This window comes from Nelumbo lutea, chromosome 4, assembly GCF_056320005.1.
Source record: "Nelumbo lutea isolate HS-2025 chromosome 4, American lotus-T2T, whole genome shotgun sequence".
NCBI lineage: Eukaryota > Viridiplantae > Streptophyta > Magnoliopsida > Proteales > Nelumbonaceae > Nelumbo > Nelumbo lutea.
The window spans coordinates 22,052,744-22,076,854 of NC_142687.1; the positions used below are offsets into that span (position 1 = coordinate 22,052,744).

Genomic DNA, 24,111 nt, shown 5'->3' on the forward strand with positions numbered 1-24,111 from the left:
AATAAATTTACATCATATGTGAAATCGGGGGACATCCTCTTCCCAACTTGATACCAGATGACTTCTTCTCCTGAATGAGGGAGGTGAATTACAAGGATAAAACATTCATGCAAATGATAAATAAATAGGGTGAAAGTTGGTCTCCTTGTCGTAATGCTCTCTCTCTCTTGGAGAAAAAACAAGAAGAAGATTCTCCACAACAGAGAAAATAGGAGAAGCAACACAACATCAACAATTGAAGCCATTTGTCATAGAAACCCAACTTTTGTAGGACAACTTCTAAAAAAATACCATTCAACCCTATCATATGCTTTAGACATATTTATTTTTAGAGCAAAGACTTTAGAATTTCCTTCTTTTTCTTTATATGCACAATAACCTCATGAGCCACCAAAATGTTATCAACTATCTGTTTACATGAAAGGCTGGAACAAATACTGTTTGCCAAGGTGAAATACATTGTTCTAGTAGGGGTTGCAATCGATTAGCTAATAATTTTGAAAATATTTTATAAACCACATTATAAACTATAAAGGCTAATCAGCCGGAAATCTGCCACACTCTCTAGGTGATTCATCTTAGGAATAAGAACTTCAGACTCAGGCATTTGCCATTAAACAATTTAAGAATCCAACTGTGGACATCATCAGATATAAGACGCCAAAATGATTGATAAAAAGGATAGGCATACCAGGACCCGGGGCTTTATACGGTCTCATTTGCATCACGATGGCTTTTAATTCCTTTTTAGTAGGTGGTATTAAAGATATAGATTGAGTTTGTTATGTTATGATAGAGTTTGAGATGGATTGAAATAGATTAGATGAATTGAGATAAATTACATGAAGTCTTAGATAGAGAGTAAAAGTTTGAATTTGAATAGGTTTGATCTGTTTTAATTTATAAATATGATGTAATTATTAAATTCAAGTAATGCAATACAATGTTTTATTGGCTTTCTCTGAAATTTAATAAACAAACACAAAAGCGCAGCATTATCATCATTAGTAATCACATGTTGTACCAACGACAATAACTCATGAGAAATGGTAGGACAGGAACTCCTAAACAGTTCCTTGTAGCGTAGTAGTCAACAAATAATTGTTGCATTGTATCACTATAACACCAAGGGCCATCAGAGTGACGAAACACAGAAATGACATTACGACGACGATGGTGAATTGCTGAAAGGTAGAAATACCTGCCATTACGATCACCCTCCCGTAACATCTGCTCGACTTGTGTTTCATATGTATTGTTTTGCACACTTGTATTTCATAGGGCACAACACCTCTCATGGTCACTAAATATGAAATTTCAGGGAAAGTGCAAGGAAAATCTGCAAGTGCAGCAGATTTCAATTGACTCACCAAGCTAATCTAAAAGGATTTTCGGTTCTGATAATCCCTTTACTTTGTAAAAGGTCCACTTTTGCCCTTTTATAATTTGATGGGCCAATTTAGATATCAGATTAAGTCGAAAAAGCCATTGTTAACCCAAAAATGTACGGTGTTAATGATACTGTTTACAATTCATTAAATAATGAATAAAATAATATGAAATGCTAATATGATACTATTAAACTCAAAAATTTGAAAAATTACAAATGAATCCCAATAAATAAAATAAAAATTATTTAATGTATAATTAATAAATATTTAAAATAATATATAAGTGAGTCTCACTTGAAATTTTCTCTTTAAAGAGAAAATTAATAAGTGGGTCTCAACAGCATCTTACACCCATTGATTCACTACCCTTTGGATGCCATGTGATCTTTCCTTTACACTAGTAAAAGTTGACCGACTCATGAACAAGGGCCCAACAACAGAAACCTTGTAAAAATATGAATTCAATGAGATTGAATTTGGTAGTTTCAGATACTCAAGATAGTAAAAGAATTTAATACGAAACTGGTGTAGTATGATTGATTCAAAACGAACCAAATTTCTATATACATTTCTCTCTACTACTAGTATTAGTGTTACCAATAAGGTTATTAAACGTTGTTGTTGTTGTGGTCATCGTCGTGACGGAGGTAGTCCGACTCAAGAAAAAGAGCCTCTATCAATGGCTTCAAGAACACAGAGAAGGGAGACTTTGTGATTGTAAGGCCATTGTGTGATGGTACCGACGCAATTTAAATGGATAGCTGAATCGGGGTATCTAAGGCAGTGGACTATGTTAATGAGCGTTTTAGATAGGAAAGGAGAGAAAGTGTCATCGTGTGTCAAAAAGTAAACCAAGGAAGACAGACGCATTGCTTACGGACAAGAGTATCCTCGGAGGAATCAATATCGTAGATGCAAGTGAGGAATGGGGGAAGCATTCATGAGTGATGGATTCGAGTTTGGAGGTTGCGATGGCGAGAGTATCTCAGTCAAAGAGCTTGTTGAGGCAGGTAATGACTCGCTGCTTCAGATCCCTAATGGAAGCGTATTGAGGTGGACTCTGGGAGGACCGTTTATGAGGAGTAATGCATGTAGAATGCTAATATTGTGGAGGGATAGGTAAACATTGGTGCAGCCAATATATTCGGCAACATCTCTCTCTCTATTTGTTTGTGAAAGTTGTAGCTATCGATAGTGGCAAGTGGAATGGAGGGAGAAGATAAGGGTGGGAGATTCGGCCAAGAGAGAGAGAGATGGGGCCCGCACATAATTTCAAATTGGGATCCACTTATTAATTCTCTTAAAAAATAAAATTTTAAGTGAAACCCACCTATTATTTTTTAGGATAAATAGACTGCACTCCACCTATTAAAATAGGGCCCACCTATTATTTTTCTTAAAAGAAAATTTTAAGTAGAGCCTACTTATATATTATTTTTAATATTTATTAATTATATATTAAATCATCTTTATTTTATTTAATGAGATCTACTTACAATTTTTTCATGATAATATTTTCTATTATTTAACAGATTGTGAATATCATTAACACCATGCGTTTTTTAAACTAACGGTGGTAGGGTTGTCAATGGGTTGGGCTTGGTTCGGGACAGGGTAGACCCGTCCCGAATCGATAAGAAATTAGATTGTCCCGGTCCCAAACCAGGCCCCATCGAGACTATAACTACCAAACCCCATTAACGCCGAACTGATTACTGGAAAAAGTTATTGCCGAGTAACCAAAAAAAAACTCGTTCACTTAATATTTAAATAGTCCCTACGGTTTTGAATACAATATCTTACAATCCCAGTTATCTGACACTCTTTTGAGCGGCCAAATCCTAGCCTTCATATTATGTAATTGTAAAACGGCAAATAGGTTAAACATGTTCAAGTAATATATCTGACACTTTTTTATCAAAAAAATAATGCTGTTTATACCAACCCTTCACTCCTTTTTCTTCAATTCTTGCCTTGAACCGCCTCTTGCTCTTCACAATCACACTTCCCCGAGTCAAGCAAATGCTCCCTGCAAAAACATTAACAACCAGTTAATGCAAGTGTCTTACCTCTAGGACATTGGAATCAATCTGTGGTTTGGGAACCCCATTAACTTGCCATATGATACATGTTAATTACCAATCAAGTGGTTATTTATCAAATTCATTGGGGGAGTCCGGATCTACTTCTCACACGACCCTTACAGCATGTAGCAGCCGCACATCTCGGGAACATCTCTCATGCTCGTATGTCATTATTCATGGAAGATGTGAGGTCAGTGTGAGGAGCAGATCCCAAATTCTCATTGGGAGGGGGATTGATTGCTCAAAGCCCTTCCAGCGGTGTCATGTCTTTCGGCAGCATAGTTACATTCAATTATTCAGAGGATCAGGACCCACTATTCAATGGGCCTCACAAAAAAAATCAACCTGACCGAATGACTTTTAGCAATCTAATATATCCATTATTTTAGAATTTTCAACAGTTACAATAGAACTCTTCACCTTCTAAGGGTTTTCTGCTCGCATCACTTAGGCTGTGCTTGATTTGAAAGAAAAGGTAGGGAAAGACAGTCTTGGGGAAACTCCCTAAACAACCTAGTATTCCACTTGAGAAGTCTAGAATTCAAATTCAAAATTTATCTCCCTACACTTGATTATTGATGAGAACTTTTACCGCAATGATCAAAATAGACCCCCTATGGGAATGGTTGTCCATGAATGAGCCAATTGATCAGAACTCCAGCACAAAGTTGGCAATAAAGCTGGGTTGATAATAGACAATGTTTTGAGATAAGTGATATAAACAAAATTGAAAAAATTGAATACATGGCCAATGGCCACGATCCCCTCCACATGGTAGGACAACTTTTTCCTGATAAATATCATATTATGGAGTGATGATGTAGCTAATCCAAACCATTAATTGGGTAATGGACCCTTTGGATCTGCCATGCATTCAATCCTATTGTCTAAGTCCATGTTACCCGACCTTGTATTGATGTTTTTCCTAGATGCTTGCTACATCTTTAACTTAAAAACTGCTCACATCAATGGGTTTATTTTAGAATTTAAACATGTAGCTAGGACTTTTGAATTGAAATTTCTCTATTGGACATAGTTTGAGCAACGAATGTAGGTTTCCTTTTGTTCCCAAACCATTTTTTCTACATTATTGGGTCATCTAGGATTCTTGACCAAACAAAACAACTAAACCAGTCTCTTTGTAGAAGACTTATTATAATATCAGACTATAGCTACATTTTATTAATATATGTGTTAATACATTCTATTAATTTGTTTCAAAGTTTTACTCTTGAAATTTAAAAGATCCACTTTTTTCCTTTTGTCACCCCTCTCTCTCTCTCTAGGAGTGAGCATTATTCAGTAAAAACCAAAAAAACGAACCAAAAAGTTTGGTTTCGGTTTTTTCAGTTTTTGGTTATTTCGGTTCAGTTTTTTCAGTTTTTTCGGTTTTTTAATATATATATATATATATATATATATATATATATATATATAATATTTTTATATTAATCTAATATATAATATATATTATTGAAATTCGATTTTAACCAAAATAACCGAAAACTGGACAAAAAATTTCAGTTTTGGCTTTTAAAATTTCGGTTCGGTTTTTAACGGAATAAACTGAATGCTCATCCTTGACTCTTATATTAAATAAGACAGCAGCTCCACCCTTGTACTTTTTCTCTTTTACTTTCAATGTTCAATCTTAATTTTTATCATATATAAATATAGCCTTCTTTAGTTGCTAAATTGATATGAAAATGCTCAATTAAATACTTTTTATATTAATATTATACTTGAAAATATTAAAATTAATCATCATCCATGACTTATCCCAACTATATGGGGTTGGCTACATGAATCCTGTTTCGCCAATCCATTCTACCCATGTCCTTTTTGATCTACCCTGATATCTTCTAGGCCCTTCAATGTCTACCCATGTCCTTTCTAGTTTTTCCACTCATCCATCTTAGAATTCGCATTTCCGTCTCATTCATTTTCTCGACATGTTTCTTGATGCCCAACATTCCACTCCATACAACATAACTGGCCTTACAAATGTTTTAATCTCAGTGGTATTTGCCTATCAGATAAACCCCCTCCATTTTGCCCATCCTGCTCTAATCCTGGATGTTTAAATTATGATGACTAGCCATGACTTTAGAGGAAATTTTTTATCTTGAAAACTTCATTAAAATATAGGAAAATAATAGAGCTTAATGTACAAGTGGACATGTGGACATCACCCCTCAACTACGACGGGAGACAACCCCTCCCCCCCACCACCAAACACACCTTTACTTAACAATACATCATTATCTAGTACTCCACTTGTAGGACCCCAAAAAAGCTGCTCCCTTCTAGCCCCTTGCCTTACCAAGGCATCCGCCATTCCATTAGCTGTCCTACACTCCTACTAACCCAATTAAAAGAAGCTCTCAACTCCCTTGCTAATCTATTTACTTTCTTATGGTATGCCTGTAGCGCCAAGGACTTATCCTTTTATGCTTCAACCATCCGATTACCATGCTTGAGTCACCTTTTACCAAAAGGATGTAGTTTGGAGTAAGCCTGCCCAACTTTCAACCCTTGCAATAAAGCCAACAGTTCTTCCTTGAAGGAATTAGCATGCCCTGATTTGGTTTCCTTTTGAAATACAATACTTTACCTTCTTCAAAAAAAAAAAAAAGTTGCCAATAACCAAATTTTAGTTCTTAATTTTATAAAATTTTTATAGTCTAGGCAACTAGGCACCCCACTATAACCCAGAATCTCCTAGATGCATTGACAACTATGCCCCATGTATAAACACACAACATGCACACAGATTCCAGTCCTGTTTCAAGCCAACTTCTGGCCCAGTTGGTCTTCATGATGGGACACACTTAATCGTGGATCACAATCCTTTAAGGGCCACAAAACTGTTTTCTGAGTCCTGTGGACATGCCCAAGCTGTTTCTAAGGAGAGAGAGAGAGAGAGAGAGAGAGAGAAGGAAGTGATACCACCTAAATTGGTAGTTTCCAGGTCTATTTTCCAGCTTACATATAAGACAGAAAAGGCAAATAAAAATAAAGAGAAATTGCTTGACAAATAGGGTTCCAAGTATTAGTATCTAGCATGCTAAGATCATTAAGACAATGAATTCAAAAGTCTCTTCATATAAATCAATTAAAACATAGTAAATTCTTTATCAATGACCTGTAGAGATCCTTCAACCATAATTAAACATCAGATTCCAGTTTATGTCAAAACAAATTTGCAAATTTCTAAAAAAAGCCAATGTAACAAATTATCTAAACAATACAAATAAAAAAAATAAATTATCTAAATGATAGCAGCAAGCAACTTAAATGCAGAGCATCATCAAAAACTAAAACTAAATTTTCTTCCAACATCTATGAGATTAAATTGCCATTTAAGAAATGGTGCAGCTTTGAAATTAGCACCTACAAGTTTTAAATAAAAACTATACCTCAGTCTTTCACAAAGATGTGCTAAAGCATCTGATCCAGTTCTAGCTGCAATATCCTCAATTTTGGAAGCATTTGATAGAGTCACATTATCTGCAAGGCTGAATTCACATAATTCTTTCAAGGAACATGCATCAGTCAGCACTGCTGAATGACCACCACCAGCAACCAGTTTCCGTACTTCTCCAACACACCTGCATGAATAAACTTCTGCTGATAAGATTGGGTATGGAATACTGAGGAAATGTTTGAAGATGAACAGCATCAGATACACTACCAATCAACTGGTGACGGATACCAAGCATAGGTAGATTTCTCATTTGCTGCCTGACCATAGCTATTATAACCCCATCCATGAATTCTTCCATCACAAGTAGAAATAAGCGTGTGGGAATGCCCACAAGCAACAAGCTGCACACCTGATCGGACAACTAAAATAGGAATATTTCGAAGCAACATCTCAGACTCATTAGCAATGCATAAAAAGGATCCAGTCTGGGGTCCCAGCCCTAATTGCCCTGCTTGCCCACCACCCCAAGCATAAAGAGCTCCTTTTGCAGTCAGAGCACATGTATGAACACCACCACATGCAATATCTTTTACAGGTATTCCATCAAGGGCAACAACTCGTCTGGGCAGCAGCTCTTTATCTCCAGACTGAAGTGAACAATGCCCAAGTTGACCCATATTTCCTAGCCCCCAAGTATATCTGCGAGAGTCAAAGCAACCCACCACATATGAAGAGCATTTGTAAAGAGAATGAGATACAGAAAAAAGATAATTTCATGTAATAGGTGGATGGTGAAGATAGATGGCTGGCATCAATAATCAGTAAAAGCTAAGAAAATTATGTGCATTCTTCATAAACAACAGTCTAGTAAGTTATTATCCTGGATTTAGATATGGGTAGAAATGGTGTTTCTGATACATCACATGTTGATTAGAGCATTTTCAAATTGACTATTTTAGTAATTCATGATGGGCACTGGTTGCTACTAGCAACTGCTCTGCTCTTGGGAACTATATTAGTATAGTCCCTTTAATCGGTGGATGAAATTCTAGCAACTACATTCAATTCTAACTTCATGCCTATTGAATCTATTTTATGTTCCAAGTAGTTCCCTATTTCCCAGGTGTAGAAAACAAATCTTCTACTTCCAAAATCACGGTTACATCTTGTGTCAATAACTCATTGATCTCTCTTACTGCAAGTAATAAGTAAGACCAAAGAAGCTTTTGAATTCTTTCAACTAATCACAGTCAAAGGAAAATTAACCATTGAACAACCTCAAGAGTAAGGAATAGCATGGCTCCCAGTTCATGTCAGGTTGATCAAGGTATTCTCAAAGTGCAACAGCTTCTTGCTGTAGAAATCTGGAAATATAGTGATAGAGACAAAAATCTGCATTATTGGCATCCATGACTAGCTCTTCTTGTTGCATCAAAGGCTCACCTAGTTCAGATCTACACCAATCTCTTTGATTTACACATCAAATATTCAAGTTTTGAAGTAAAAGGTTAATATATGTTGAGAATGGGTAGGTAAACCCTTTAAGTACACTCACTATTCCCAAAAGTCTTTTACATATACTGATGATCTGGAAGCCATTTGCACTGATCTAGGTCATGGAAAAGTAGTTGTAATCAAGCATGGATGCTACAAGAATGCCTTTTGTGTGATATATGTAAGGTGTTCAGTCCAAAAAAAATCTTGTGACCAGGAAAGAAGAGTAAACAAGAAAATATGACTAAGACAAACTATTGATTAACAAGGCTTGTTCAAGGGTATTGCTTGCATTGATAGAAGAAAGTTGGAAAATGAAATTGAACTCTAAACAATAAAAGCACAATACCAAATGCTTACACACTGAGGTCAAATACAATATGTATCCAATATGACACTGGATACTGCAGGGATGTTTCTGGAGCATACTTATAGGATGGATACTTCTTCAATATATAAAGGTATATATATATATTTTTTTTTATCAATAACACTTTCATTAATTCATCAGTAGAAAATTTACAAGTGGAAGACAAACACACTTATCTTCCAAGAGTCACAAAGAACTTCAAGAAAAGAAAGAAGAAAATACAAAGATACAAGGACACTAACATTACAACTTAGCCCAAAACAAGGAATCCCTTTCTGCCCCTTGTTTTGCTAAACTGTCAGCTAGGGAATTAGCTGATCTCTTAACCCAACATGTTTTAATTTCCATCTCCCGCACCAGCCATTTGAATTTCCTCTTCTCATTGTTATACTTCCAAAGATCATTTTGTTCTTTGGTCAGCCACCCTATCACCACCTCTGAATCCCCTTCAATTATAAGTTTCTTGATGTTCAATTCCTTAGCTTTCCGGGCTCCTTCCATAACTGCACATATCTCAGCTCTAAGGGAGTCACCCACTCCAATTGGGCCTGAGAACATAGCAGAGATGACCCCATTTTCATCTCTAAAAACACCCCCAATCCCTGATTGTCCCAGGTTTCCCCTACTGCATCCATCAAAGTTTAATTTCAAGAATCCACTAGGTGGGGGGTCCAAGCCACACTCATTACTGACTTGATCTGCGTGCAACTTGCAATTTCACCCCACTTCCTCAACATGTCATCCACAGTGTAATCTGTGAATATTTCCAGAGATTTCAGCCACTGTACCGCCCTAACCTGTATGATAGCCCTCAAATCTGCTGTCCCTCTCTGAGTTTCTGAGAATATCCTGGAGTTCCTTTCTTCCCACAGTGTCCAACATACTGCAGCCCTTAGTCCTCTCCACATTGTCCTTCCCCTTTTTAATCGCCACCTGAAGGAGGGGGCGAAAAGGCCCTGCATGTCTGATGGGGAATTCCAGCTGCATCCAAATAAGGAGAAAGCCCAATCCCACAATGTCCTCGCGAAGTGGCACAATACCATTAGGTGAAAACCAGTCTCCCCATCTGCTTTACACAGAACACACCACTGAGGTGACAAGCAAGTATTGAATCTCTTCTTTTGGAGTAGATCACCAGTTTTGATTCTTTCCAGATAGGCTTCTCAACAAAAACTACCAACCCTAGGAGGTATAGCTCTGCACCAAACATCACCAACAGGAAAAGGGGACAGGGTAGGACTGGTGGACTGACTTAAGACTTTGAAGAACGAAGCACAAGAGAAAATGCCATTGGGGTTAGGTGTCCAAATTCTAGAATCCGCCCTAGTGGGGTCTAAAACAACGTTATCAAGAAGCGCAAGAAGGCTTGAAATATAGTCGAAGTCTGAATCCCTCAAATCCCTTCTTAGACCCAAGTTCCACCCAATCCCAAAAGTGGAAGAGGACAGGGTGGTGAAAGACGAGATCGGCTCATTTTTCAAATCAGAAAGAGCATACAAAGACGGAAACTGATCCTTTAGAGGGGCGCTCCCCACCCAGGTTTGTTCCCAAAATTTTATGTTGTTACTGGAATTCAAGTCATACCTGATATTAGGAATGAAAACTGGAAGCTGGTCATGAATGGCTTTCCAAGGAGAGTTGCTTGTGATCCTAGCTCTGATTCTAACGTCCCATCCGTTGTGCTCCAGCCCATGAATACTTGCCACTATTTTAGACCATAGCTTCTCCTTCTCCATAGGAAACCTCCACAGCCACTTCCCCAACAGAGTCATATTCCTTCTTCTAATACTCCCAAGCCCCAAACCACCACACGACTTACTCCTGCACAATATTTCCCAGCTAACTCTATGATCCCTCTTCTCTTCTCCCGGCTCTCACAGGAAATCTCTCATTAACTTCATTGGGATTTTAAACACCGACATGAAGAAGATGGGTAAGTTAGCAAGCGTGGCCTTAATTAATGTAATTCTCCCGCCAAGAGAGGTAATTCTTTTTCCAGGATACCAAACTTTTTTCAAACCTTTCCATCACCGGGTTCCAGAAGCTCTCTCTCTCTTGGGATTATCACCTAATGGTAATCCTAAATAGTTCATAGGGCACCCCGTGACTTCACACCCCAGCACTTCAGCATTCTCCCTGATCTCTCCCTCCTCCAAATTCACCCCCACTACACAGCTTTTCGCAAGGTTAACCTTCAAATTGGACAGTTGCTCAAACAATTGTATCACCGACTTTAAATTCCTGATAAACCTCACATTACCACCTTCACAAAACAAAATCGTGTCATCAACAAACTGTAAATGTGTGAGGGGGGTTTCCATCCTCCCAACCCTCTAGCCTCTAATGAGCCCCCTAGAATCTGCTCTGTGAATCAATTTCCTCAAAACCTCTGCGATTAAAATGAACAAGAAAGGAGAAAGGGGGTCTCCTTGTCTTATACCCCTACTGGCTGGAAAGAAATCTACCACTGTCCCGTTCACTAGCACTGAATAATGACAATTCCGGACACAGCCCACGATCCACTTACACCATCTAGCCCCAAACCCGAATTTGGTTAAAACTTTCCTCAAGAACTCCCAGTCCACCAAGTCATAAGCCTTTTCCGAGTCCAGCTTACAGACCACTCCCTTCTTCTTATCCCTCTTAAAGTTCTCCACTCTCATTAGCAGTTAAAACCCGGTCTGTAATTTGTCTTCCACTCACAAAAGCTCCTTAATAGTGTTCAATGATATTCGGCATTACCTTCTTCAGCCTCAAAGACAACACTTTTGCAATGATCTTGTACAAGCTATTCACCAAGCTTATTGGCCTAAAATCCTTTGGGTGGGATGCATCTTTCTTTTTGGGAATTAAGGCTATAAATGTAGAGTTCACACCCGGATTGACAATTCCTCTCCTAAAAAACTCCTCAAACACCCGCAAGAGATCATCTTTCAAAATATCCCAACAATCCTGATAAAAAGCCACTATAAACCCATCCAGCCCTGGAGCTTTTGTTCTATCCATAGAAAACATAGCCTCCTTGATCTCTTCTATATTAAAGCTTCTTTCCATCCTTCTCCTGTTCTCCACCCCTACATCTGGCCAATCCAAACCTTCTACCCACACCCTTCTACTCACAGGCCTTCTTAGAATAGATTTGAAATGCTCCACACAGGCCCTGTCAATCTCCTCTTGCTGTACTAACTCAACTCCATCTACTACCAATTTGGAGATAAAGTTCTTCATTCTCCTGCCATCTGCTAGAGAGTGGAAATACCTAGTGTTTCTATCTCCCTCTTGCAGCCATTTACACCGAGATTTTTGCCTCCAGCTAATTTCCTCCTTGTGTAGGCAATCCTCTAACTGTCTTCTCAATTCTCTCCTGAGGTCATTGTCTTCCTCACCAAATTCTCCCATTTCCTCTTTAAAGTCAAGGCTTTCAATCTTCTTCATCAAGTCTCCCTTTCTTTCTTTTGTCCTCCCGAACTCCATCAAGTTCCACTCCTTAATTCTTGCTTTCAAGAATTGTAGTTTCTTATGGAATTTTATCCCCTCCCACTCCACCGACGGGTTACACTCATGCCACCATTCCCTCACTTTGTTAGTAAACCCTGGATGCAGTAACCACATATTTTCAAATCTAAAGGGGGTAGGACCTCCACACCTTCTTTCCTCCTTGCATAACACTATGAGCCAGTGATCCGAGGTCACCCTTGGGAGAGCTCTAGCATCCAAGGTTCCCCAATGTTCTTCCCAATCCAAAGAAAACAGGAACCTATCCAACTTAGAGCAAATGGGTCTAGATTGGAGATTTGACCATGTAAATGCCTTATGCGCTAGGGGAATCTCTTTAAGCTCAAAGGCATCCACAAAACTGTTAAACTTCCTCATGCTTTTTGTCACCCTCTAGTTAATCTTATTGGACTCTTCCGAGAACCTTATCACATTGAAGTCCCCACCCATGCACCAAGGCCCATCCCACAAACCTCTAACATCAGCCAGTTCCTCCCATAGCTCCTTTCTCTCTCTGTAATCATTCGGTTCGTAAACATTTGTGAGCACCCACATATAATCATCCTCTTGCTGCTTAAACTTCATGGAAACCGAGTACTTTCCAATCAACTCCTCCATCCCTTCAACCACATCCCTCTTCCACATTGTTACAATCCCCCCGAAAGCACCCCACAATGGAGCCGCCACCCAGCTAATCCCCCTGGCTTTTCATACACTCCTTGCCCACTTGTCACTAAATTCCATTCTCTTAGACTCTTGCAACAGCACAATGTCTGGGTCATACCGTCTTATTACCTCTTTTATTGTTGCTCTCTTCTTCGCACTCCCAATTCCCCTCACATTCCAACTAAGAATCTTCATTCCGCTTCTTTTACAAACCCCTTGCCACCTACCCACTACTTTCCCCCTTTCCTTCTATCTCCTTTTACCCCGAGCTTCTTGTCTCCTTCTACATCTCTTTTTAGTCTCTCTACTTCACTCAACCTCCTCTTCTTTGTTATGATCTGCATCTTCCTCTTCTGTAAGCTTTCTTTCAACTAGTTAAAATCCTCCAGCCTACAGCCCAACTTCCCTACAAATTCTGCTATCGTGTCTTCTCTCACCAATTCTACCACCCCTACCCTTCCTACAGAATCCCCTTCATCTCTGTCCACCTGCCTTTCCTTCCTCTCCTCTAGTCCCACCTCAGTTCTTTCCTCTCCAACCTTCCTCCCCTTACTGTTACCTCCCTCCTTCCTTGCTTTCTCCCCATAACCCTCTCCATCTCTACCCTCATTCCTGTCCCTCCTCTCCATTAACCACTCCTCTCTTCCTTCCTCCCGTTCCCTCCTCCATATCAGCTACCCTTCCACATCCTTAAACACTCTTTCAATGATTTCCCACACTTGTCCACTTCTATACCTTTCTTCCCGCACCTTCCCACAGTCCTTCCTTCCCCTCTCCCCCTCCTCAAAGAGCCCGCCTACTAGCTTGGCTGCATATTCATGGGCTACAGAACATGGTACAGGAACGGAATCTGGAACCAAAGACACAGGAGACACATTAGTATCACAAACCGAAATCACATGGTTACTTGGGACTGAAGGACAAGCTAGAATAGGACTGCTCCTGGCCGCCTCTTGTTCCGAAGGTTGGTAACCAATTGTCTTCCTGAGTTGGTTGGGAAGTACTTTTGTCCTTTGGTCAACCTGGTGATCTTTCCACTCTACCCCTGGGTCACCCCTAGATAGCATATTCCTGCTCTACTTCCGGTTCTCCTGGTTTTCCCCTTCTGAAAAACCTTGCGCACTCTGTGGTCTTGGGAATGAGATAATCCGATTGTAGTCTTCACCCTGGAATAATCTTGCAATATTCCACCCTACCGTATCAATCATAATTTAAAAATTTGTAGATGTGAGGAATGCAAATGTTAAAGAAAGATTAAAAAATACACCCAAAAAGCATGATTTACATACTGATTGATATAGAAGATCTCTACACTGGTGACCAACCTTGTGTTTAAAACCTTCCCGCTATCGAATACCATTCAACTTCAACCCTAATGATGGAGCCAATCCTACAGACCAAAAAAAAAAAAAAATGACTTGCAGTTCATTTTGTGGGATGCAAGCCATTTTCTTTTCCTTTTCTTTCATGTTCCATTTATATTACTATTATTTATAATGTGTTGTTATTATTGTTGATATCTGTTGGGTGGTTGCACAACTCAGGCTCCACTTCAAGGGTGAAGCTTCCTCCTGACAAAGATAATAGAAAGAAGGAAGAAATGACTCTGAACTGTCTTCAGTTGGCCAGACTTGCTGATGTGGTCTTCTCGTTCTTCTACACATTTTAATCCTATTCAATTGCACTCCTAAATTCAACTTTCAATTTTTGCTATGTTTCCCAAACATAGCAAGAACACACTTCCAGACTTCCTATGTTGCCATGTTATTGTTATTATTTTTATTATTATTGTTATCATTGCCATTATTTGTTATAATACTTGATTGATTTTTGAGTTGAGTGTACACAAGAAGAGAAGTTCTCTACACATCCTATTTAATTTTGTCTTAATTTCAACGTTCACTTTTCCATATAACCCAGACACAGCAAGGACACAGCTGGACAAGCTGTCAAATACAGATTTACACTTAAAAAAAGACCATTACTCAATGTTGATCCCAGCTATCTGGGGTTTTGGGAGGGGTAAAGTAGATGCAGGCCTAACGTTTAGCATTTTTGCACAAAGTGGCTGCTCTCAGACTTGTATACCAATGTTCTCACACTTGCAGCCCGGATTTTACTATCTCACCAAGTAATGGCCCCTCAATACAGAATTTACACTAAAACTATCCAACAATGTATGGCATTGTCATATAGGTATCCAGGTATCATAGCAATCATTAGGAGTCAATTTTATATTATTTCTATATCTTTTAGGGGTGTGCCAGGCCAATGCAGTAATGCAATGCATACGCAACTTGCCATGCTAAGGCCCAATGTACAAGAGATAACCTAAGCAAGGGAAACATAAGTTATTAAATCCAGAATAATATTTTACAGAAGTGTGCTTATCTTTTGGGTGGTTCAGAGCCCACATCACCTTTAGTTATTAAATCCAGAATAATATTTTACAGAAGTGTGCTTATCTTTTGGGTGGTTCAGAGCCCACATCACCTTTGTTGTCAATTCTTTATCTATCAAATAATTGTTCAAGACTCCTGACCAAGAAATCGTTAGGATCCTCTAAGTCAATTCTCTTTCTTATCAATATATTTTATCTATCATATTATTGATTCATAAATGACGATCATAGCATTTATCTTCCCAGGCAACTCCAATATCATAGTTATAGGAGATTTCTCAGATGTGATAGAATGGATTAGAGATGGAGGTGTAGGTCCATGGCTACTTCTTTACTACATTGTAAAGGTTAGATCTTTGGAGTAAGAAGGAACATCATCTTCAATGGGTTAGAAGGTCATAAAACAGAAGTAGATGCAGTTCGTCGAGAGGGAATCTTGCAAGCTCTTTTTGTATTTGACTATTTGGGAGTCTGTCCTCTAGGTTGGATGGGTATATCAGTTTTATACTTTCTTAATAGAATCATTTATCTGTTACCTATAAATAAATAAATAATATAGCATTTATCTCTGGATTTTTAGCTCTAGGGTAATAGAATTACCTTAACCTGATTTACTATTTAGCTTTTGATTTTCAATTTCCTATGCACTAACTTCTCAGTCTTTCAGGTCTACCCAATATATATATATATATATATATATATATATATATATATTTTGATAAATAGTCTACCCAATATTATATACCCTAATGTTCTAAGCCCTAACTGTGGAGTGTGGACTAAATTGACCTACCATATTATACCTTCCCTTTCCTATCCTAATTACTTAACCCTAAATCCCAAGAGCCCTAGCCAAGGAATGCCCATAACCTTTTTTTTCTAACTATTGCATCCCAAGTAGAAAATCTTTGAAGTGTGGCATTTGAGTTGTCCAATCTTGTACAAATCCCTTATCATTCTTACATCACCTAGACCATTTTTCCTTAGGGGCACATAGAGATTTGGCATGCCTGTATGCAAAACACTTGGTCCTATATATACCTAAACTACCTTCTGGTTTCCTAACCATACCTTAGACCACCCACTTCTGTTGTAAATGCAAAATGTAAAAGTGAAAAGGATCCCATAGGACCAAGTTAAAGCTTTTGACAAGACTTGACTAGGATAGAGAATTGAAGAAAAAGGTTCCAAATTCCAGTTTTAGAATTACTTCAGTTACTTTTCCCATGCATTCCATTACCAATGAGTGAAAAATCTGAAAGGTTCCAGAATCCTTTGAAATTCATAATACTTAATTTACAGAGGAGAAATCACCTGAAACACAATACAATAACAGCAAAACATCTCAAAACAGTTGACAAATTAAATGGTCAAGGATAGACTATGGCCTACCTGTGATTTACACAAATAACCAAGAAGCAAAAAATCATCATCAGATAAGTTTATAAACTTGCAAAGATCATTAACTCACATTTATCATCAATTATTAAAAGTAAAACACAGTTCAATTATAAAGTTGACTCACGTGAGTTAGGCACAAAGAACAACATAATATAAAAAAAAGAACTGTAAGTGGTCACTGGGTGAAGTATCCATTGCAAACCAAATCAACAAGAGGAAAATTAACAAATTAAAACACCATCTGTTTCCATTTTGTCCTCCAATCTTCTAGTGGAAGGTTAAGTTTCTACTAGAAAAGCTTTCTAAATCTTCAAACAGTTTCACTTGTGTCATGCGGAAAACCACATTTCCCACATATAACAGAACTTTTGTCCAGATAACAAAGTCCTTCAGATCACTTACACCTCGCCATTTTCTGATATAGCTGCTGTGTGGTACTCCCCACATGACACTTGGATAATCTTCACAAGCTCAGGGGCTTCATCAAGGAATTTTGCATAAGCATTTAAAACCCGAGCACCCTGAAGCCCTTCACAGGTAAAACCTCTGCCAAGCTGACCATATTCATTGTAGCCTGGTGTATCAGAAAAGTAATAGAAGTCTAATTAATACTTATTAGAATATCATACATAGTATCTAGGTGCTCCCTTCTATGCCTTTCATTTTATATATGAAAAAACTTTAGCATATGCATAAAAGCATGAATTCTATCAGAACAAAAACTAAGTAGATGCCCAATAGATCAACTTTGCACTAAGAACAGCATAAAGAATAACATATTGGGAAGAATTCTAAAAGAGGAAATTAAATGTAGATTCAAGTGAGACAGTTGTTTATTGGCATGTGAATCAAAGACAAGATCATGATTAAGAACAATAAAATGAACTAGGCAGAAATGTATGTGCTACATATATCAGAGGAGTGCATTATCAATTTCTACTACGTAAGTTATTTCCTTGCTACACAAGAAGATTGCATCACATGATTACTAATCCTTCACTTTGTTATATATCTTCACTCAAAATGTTTGGCATTTATACTGAAACCAACATTTTTTTGAAGATAAATGAAAATAAATTATTAAAAAAAAAAAAGATTACATCAAGAGGTAACAAGGCATTACCCACCAAAAAAAAAAAAAAAACAATGAAACCCAACCAAATCTCCCAACATGAAACAAAGTAACAAACCAAGCCAGAACCAGCAACAGCCCCAAAAGACCAAACACAAATGCAACCAAAGACCCTTCAGACAAAAGACAAAAGACAAAAGAGAGAACCCATTCAAAAACAAGCCCCAGCAACCCACACTCATGAGACAAAGATCACTCCCAACTTCAATCCAAGCCCTTCATAAACCCCTGATATCCCACCTTAATCGTAACAATGCATTTTCTGCTTCCTGGCTTTCTTAATTTTCTTGATAGGACCCCCCCCCAATATTTTAACTTCAGAAGTAAGACTATTACCTCATAAAGTCTAGTTAATTATCATCAATTACCACTCAATACGATGAATTCCCGGTAATTGTACCACAAATGAGATTAATCTATGTTATACTTAATAATCAGAAAACAGATCATAAAAGAATATCAAATACCGTGTTTGGAGTAAAAGCTCCCCAATAAAGACGTGGGTAATTTGATCCCTGAGAATACGAGAAGATGCAGACGTAAGTGTTAATTAAATAAATAAAAGAAATAATAGTGAAACCAAGAGAGGTCCCTAGAGCCACAGACAGTTTGGAAGATGCTCCAGCTAGGGAAGGCATCACAAAAAAAAAAAAAAAAAAAAAAAGGCCTTCTGTGGGGTGTACCAGGGCTGGAAGGAAATTTTTAAGTACACAAGCATTAAATGATAAATGATATGGTCAGAAAAAGGCTGGAAGGAATGTAAAGTAGTTTTCCCATTTTTAATAAAATCATTGCATACTGTTGCTAGCAAAAAATAATAATAATGAAACCAAAAGACAAATGTTAAAACCTGATTTTGCCCCCAGACCCAAAGTCTACTTGTGAAGATGGTCCCATCATTTTCACGAGGTTCTGCAATAGCAGCTGTACAATGTGCTCCACATGAAACAGATTTCACAAATTCAGTTTGCAGTAGCTTAACTTTTCTTGGGTATTTTCGAGACTCTTCAGTTCCATCTCCCAACTGACCAAAGTCATTTGCCCCTACATTCAACGACATAGGTACATTAATGACTAAATTTATAAATAATTGCTTGATAATATAACACGATGGTAAGTAAACGCATGAAGTTACAGGATAATTATATTCTGATTTCATGACAAATTCCACAGAACAACTAAAGTAGGTGCCTAGTTATCACAATTACATCTTGCAAACCCAGTCTCCATGTATAACATGCAGTATAAACCATTACATTCTTTCAAAGGAGCTCCAAAAAACCCAACAAAAAGTAATCTCACATCCACATGTATCTTTATTTATAGAATTTATCAGTGAAAATAACTTTATTTTTTTCTTTGTTTAGCCCCAAGTGGAGCAAAAGGAACAGTTGAAGCCCAGCTCTGACAGGTATTCCAGAATAAAGGTTTCAAATCTTAATTTAAAACAAGTTTTCAACTTTCAACCTGGATCAAAGCCCTCTCTATTGAAATCCAATCAAAATAGAAATATTTTAAAAAATTGTATCAAAAACTGAAGCTCTATATATTTTTCTATCCACATATTTACTTCTCTTCCATTTCCCAATATATTAACCTAGTTTTTCTCTATTTTCAACCAAAACTGTAAGGATTTTGTTTTCAATATACATTGTTTTGGTTTCCCCCAGAAATGTAGATATGTTGAAAATTTCAGTGGTTCCAACTTCCAAGGGAAATATTGACCTTGCCCTTAATGGATAGTCCTTTCTCTCCCGATGACATTTTAAGGGAATGGAGCATAGCATATCTATAAGAAATATATCAACAATCTAATGGTGTCCTCCATCACAAAATATCATAGAGTTAAATTTTGATGGGTGTAGCATGGGCAATACAGGAAGCTCAGGAATTGATGATGTGTCTAGAGATATTCATGGTGACATTTTGGCAATTTTCTCAGGGCCAATTGGCCAAAGAAGATCAAGAAAAGTTGAACTGTTAGAAATGCACCAAGGGTTAAAGTTGGGAAGATAACTAAATTATGGATACCTTTTATTCTTTTGATTATTTTAATTAAATTAACAGTTAACAATATATACAGAAGGTTTTCCCTAAATTCCATGAGAACAAAAACCTTTAAAAGTGAATTTCCTAGTAATCCATCGATAAATTAATTATAGTCATTGTTAAATTGAAAGCACAAATTGAAAAAAAAAAAATGAAATAGAAGAGAACATTTATGCTAAGATGAGATAAAGGGGTTCAAAAGGTTTAGAAAATTCACCCCATGTGAAAAGTGAGCCGTCAGAGGCAACAGCTGCAGTATGCTCACGGCCACAAGCAATATCCAACCACCGTTCATTAACTCCTGCCGGGCACCCAAAAAGCTCGGGAGGGAGACGCTTGGGAATCCTCAAGTGACATTCTTTACCCTTCCTACCCGTCTGCCCACGTTGGCTATAACCCCACACATAAATCGCACTCTTTGTTGGAAGTTTTACAACTTTAGAATTGCCCAAAACATCATCAATATCCATTTCCACAACAAGTTTCCCTGACAACTAAGAATACGAAAAAAAAAAAAAAAAAAACAAAACTAGTTTAGAGAAACAGTTGGTTTCATAATTGATATTGCAAACTGTTTCAATTGGGGAAAGTTCAGATATCGATGTTCTACATTATCCTAGATATGATGCACAAGAGAGGATCGGCATCAAAAACTAGCTGGAATGTTAAGAAAAAAGAAGGAAATTGAAATTAATCTAGACAAGCAAATTGCAGAGAAATTGAGAAAAAAAAAACATGACAAAATAGAAAGTTTAGGGTTTCGGAAATGATGGCTTAATCTTCTTGGAGGTTGAGTCAACACAAACCTGGAACTGAAACCCGAAATGCTAACAGAATACAATTTCGATGACGATAGTAAATTGTTGGTATAATATAGGCTTGACTCAAAAAATGAGAGAGATTTTCGGGAAAATTGCACCGTTCCCTAATGTTTGGCGAGGAAATTGATTGAGATGGAGGGAGTTAGTTTTTCCACTTCCACGGGGACCGGAACAGGACAGGGACGAGATTCTCTAGCTTTTGCGCTGTGGCTTTTTTCAGAATCTTCTGGCGCTAAGAATCCGAATGTAGAGAACCCGTTGCCGTTTCATCGGAAAGCGTACACGTGCATTTTCCTCTCATTGTATTATGTCAAAAGAAAAATGTTGCAGTGCGGTTGAGAACATCCTAACAGAGGTGAGGTCCGACCCCTGAACCATGGATTTGGGGAGATAGTATTGGGATGCAGAGCAGTTCCATATAGAGGGTTGCGATGACGCGATCTGATCTTCTGATGCAATATGCAAGGAAGGGCATGGACGTTATGTGGATTCCCATCTCAATTCAAGAATCAAAATCCCTCTCACGATCGACGATGCTTTTCGTGTACAGTAGTACTATCTATTCTCTCGTCGTCTTTTACAGGGCTCATGATATGGGCCCTCAACCCTCAAATCAGGATTCATTCCCTCCAACTTGCTTGCTTATGATCTTGTTACCTTCACATGATTCACCTGAGGCTGACAATAATGGGAGTCCGGATCTGCTCCTCACACAACTTAGAGTTAGATCTTAGGCGTGTTTTGACTCGTGTCTAAAAAACGCATGTGCGACCGGCTAATTCATCTCGTTGGGTTGGCACTTCAAAATTTAAGCAAAGCAGAGGGTAGGAAATTGGAGGAAAAGGGATTTATTTCTTAGAGATGCGTAGTTTAAAACCTTCGATCAAAGCTTAGGGATGGGAAATTGGAGGGAAATAATAATCTTATCTTTTGTTTTCTTTTAGATTAGATGCCTCAAATCTAGACTCCAAAAAGCTCCATTTCAGTGGCCATTGTTTACATTTGTAGAGGAGGGATGCTTCTTTTCTTCTTAGAAATAGATTGTTGAATAGAGTAAGTGGTGGGCCTTGTATCTTTGGTCTCCCTCTCCGTGGCATGGAGTTTAACAACCTTAGAGAAATTATAGACGCCATGGGTAGATTCATTTCCGCTAATTTAATCAAACCAACATTGGAAATTCTTGGATGGCGGTTAAAAGGTTATTGTGGCTAAAAGCATTGTTTTCATCCTGTCATTGATCCGGTTGGATGAACCATCTGAACCGTCATTGGGCCATGGTTCTGGGTCGAGATCTCTTAAAACCTGACAATTGGTCCAAATGGGTAGTTGAATCTTTGACCCATTTGATCTAGTGGCAGGTTGTATATCTGATTGGGGTATGTGAATTTCTGGTTTATTATGGCCAAAATGAAAGCTGGGGCAACGATCTTCTTCAATAGGTATTCTTGTAGTTTATATTGGATGACTAGGCCCATTGTATTTATATCTATATTTGGCAGAAACTATCTCAATGGTCTCACTATTGCTCACAATATGCTGTTACATTCAAAAAATATATATATATTTTTTTAAAAACCGTGACTTAAACTCCACACATTGGTAAGTTTGCTTTGGAGTTTAGGTATTTCTTTGGAGGTGTACAACTGTAGCTCTTTATTTTTATAATGGACACAAGTATGTCAAGCTAGAATATGTACCATTACTAAATACTGTGAATCTGTCATTTGAAGTGCAGATAGGATACCTTGGATTATTCCTTTTAGTTGAATAGTCATGTTTTAATATTCCCTCTAATGGAACAAGAAATAATGATCAAAGCTTGAGTGCACATTTTCCGATTGTGCTTCATTTCGGTTATTTCATCATAAAATGGTATGCCTATGAACATATTGCAATTTAGTGATGCAGTTAATTTGTTTCCTCAAATTGCTTATTAAAATTCTGCAAAACATAATTGTTGATTCTCAGCCTCTGAAGCGGAAGAGTGAAACAGAAGATTGTGAAGGCTTCCATGAGTGGACTACTAGTCCTGGATACACTGAAATGGTTAACAGCCCCCTTCGTACACCAGTATCAGGAAAAGGGGGCAGGGTATGCAACAAGTCAAGGGTTCCAAAGCATATCAAATCAGGGCCTCAAACCCCTGTGCCAAATGCAGGTGAGAAGTGTCTCTACAATGGTTTCTTTTTCGGCATTAATTCTCACTGTGGTTTTTCTCTTCAGTAGCCCTTGCTTCCATCTCATCCACCACTGACACTCAAAGGCAAAAAGTTTGGCAAAGACCAATAAAAAATTTAGCAAAACAGGTATTTTTAATACATATTTTTTTTGTTTAATTTGCAGGTTCACCATCTGGAAATGCTCTTACTCCAGTTGGTACTTGTCGTTATGAAAACTCTCTAGGTAAGTTAATTAGTGGTTGCCTTTTGGACGTTTTGTCCCTGCTCTACTAGTTCTTTTCATTTTTTATTTTTTCTTGTTTTTTATCAATAATAAGTTTATTTACAATCAGTTGCTTGCTTTTTGCATCATTAAGTGGCCTATATAGGCTTCATACTTGAAAGCAAGGAATACATGCTAATAATGTACTTCAACCCTCTTTTAAGTCTCTTAACATAAAAGTTCATCAATTTGATCAAGCATGCAGAAGATGGCATCCTTGACTTGAACAAAGCTGCTGACACCTTGGAGGTTTGCATTTCACCTCTTGATCAATTTGTCATATATGCCATAATGCTGACAGTTGGAGGTTTCCTGTTGTTATAGGTACAGAAAAGGCGAATATATGACATAACAAATGTCCTGGAAGGAATTGGACTCATAGAGAAGAAGCTTAAGAACAAAATACGTTGGAAGTATGGGGCTTGCTATTTTACATTCATTAGGACTTGGGTGCCTTTTTCTTTGCTTTACATATATTCTTCTATTTCTGTACACGAGCCATTGGGAATTCATTTGAGGATTGATTAGTTGATTAGGGGACTTGATGTCTCAAGGCAGGAGAAAAAGATGATGATGCCACAATGTTACATGTATGCACATAAGCTGATATTGTTCTATAGACATGCACACTTGGATGGCTTGTGCTACCATGCCTTCAAATTTTTCTATTTGTTGGATACATCAGTTTGCATTGGATTCAAGAAATGCTGCAGTAACCATGATTTGATTCTAAAAGAAATTGGTCTCTCTTTTTTTTCCAAGAAGAAAGAGACTTTATGTTCTGATTTTATTCTGCAAGCAGAAGTTGAAAACCTTTCCATGGAGGAGCAGAGACTAGATGATCGCATAAGGTTGTATTTTTAGTCAGTTGTTATGATAGATCAATATCTCCCTTCCAGTCATTGGGTTGTGCTGATACTTCAATTTGTTGCAGAGAA

General features: G+C 37.8%; 1 protein-coding gene across 1 annotated transcript; it reads right to left on the reverse strand.

Moving 5' to 3' along the window:
- Window positions 1–3,127: 3,127 nt before the first annotated feature.
- Window positions 3,128–21,428, reverse strand: LOC148854545 (Regulator of chromosome condensation (RCC1) family protein). The gene is made up of 9 exons (XM_088984843.1): window positions 20,717–21,428; window positions 20,128–20,404; window positions 18,712–18,905; window positions 18,329–18,376; window positions 17,920–17,974; window positions 17,132–17,330; window positions 7,170–7,601; window positions 6,895–7,086; window positions 3,128–3,420 (listed from the first exon to the last, which is right to left on the reverse strand). Exons 2-9 carry the CDS (start codon window positions 20,378–20,380, stop codon window positions 3,354–3,356), a joined length of 1,440 nt encoding a protein of 479 aa, XP_088840969.1. The 5' UTR covers window positions 20,381–20,404; window positions 20,717–21,428; the 3' UTR covers window positions 3,128–3,353.
- Window positions 21,429–24,111: the final 2,683 nt, after the last annotated feature.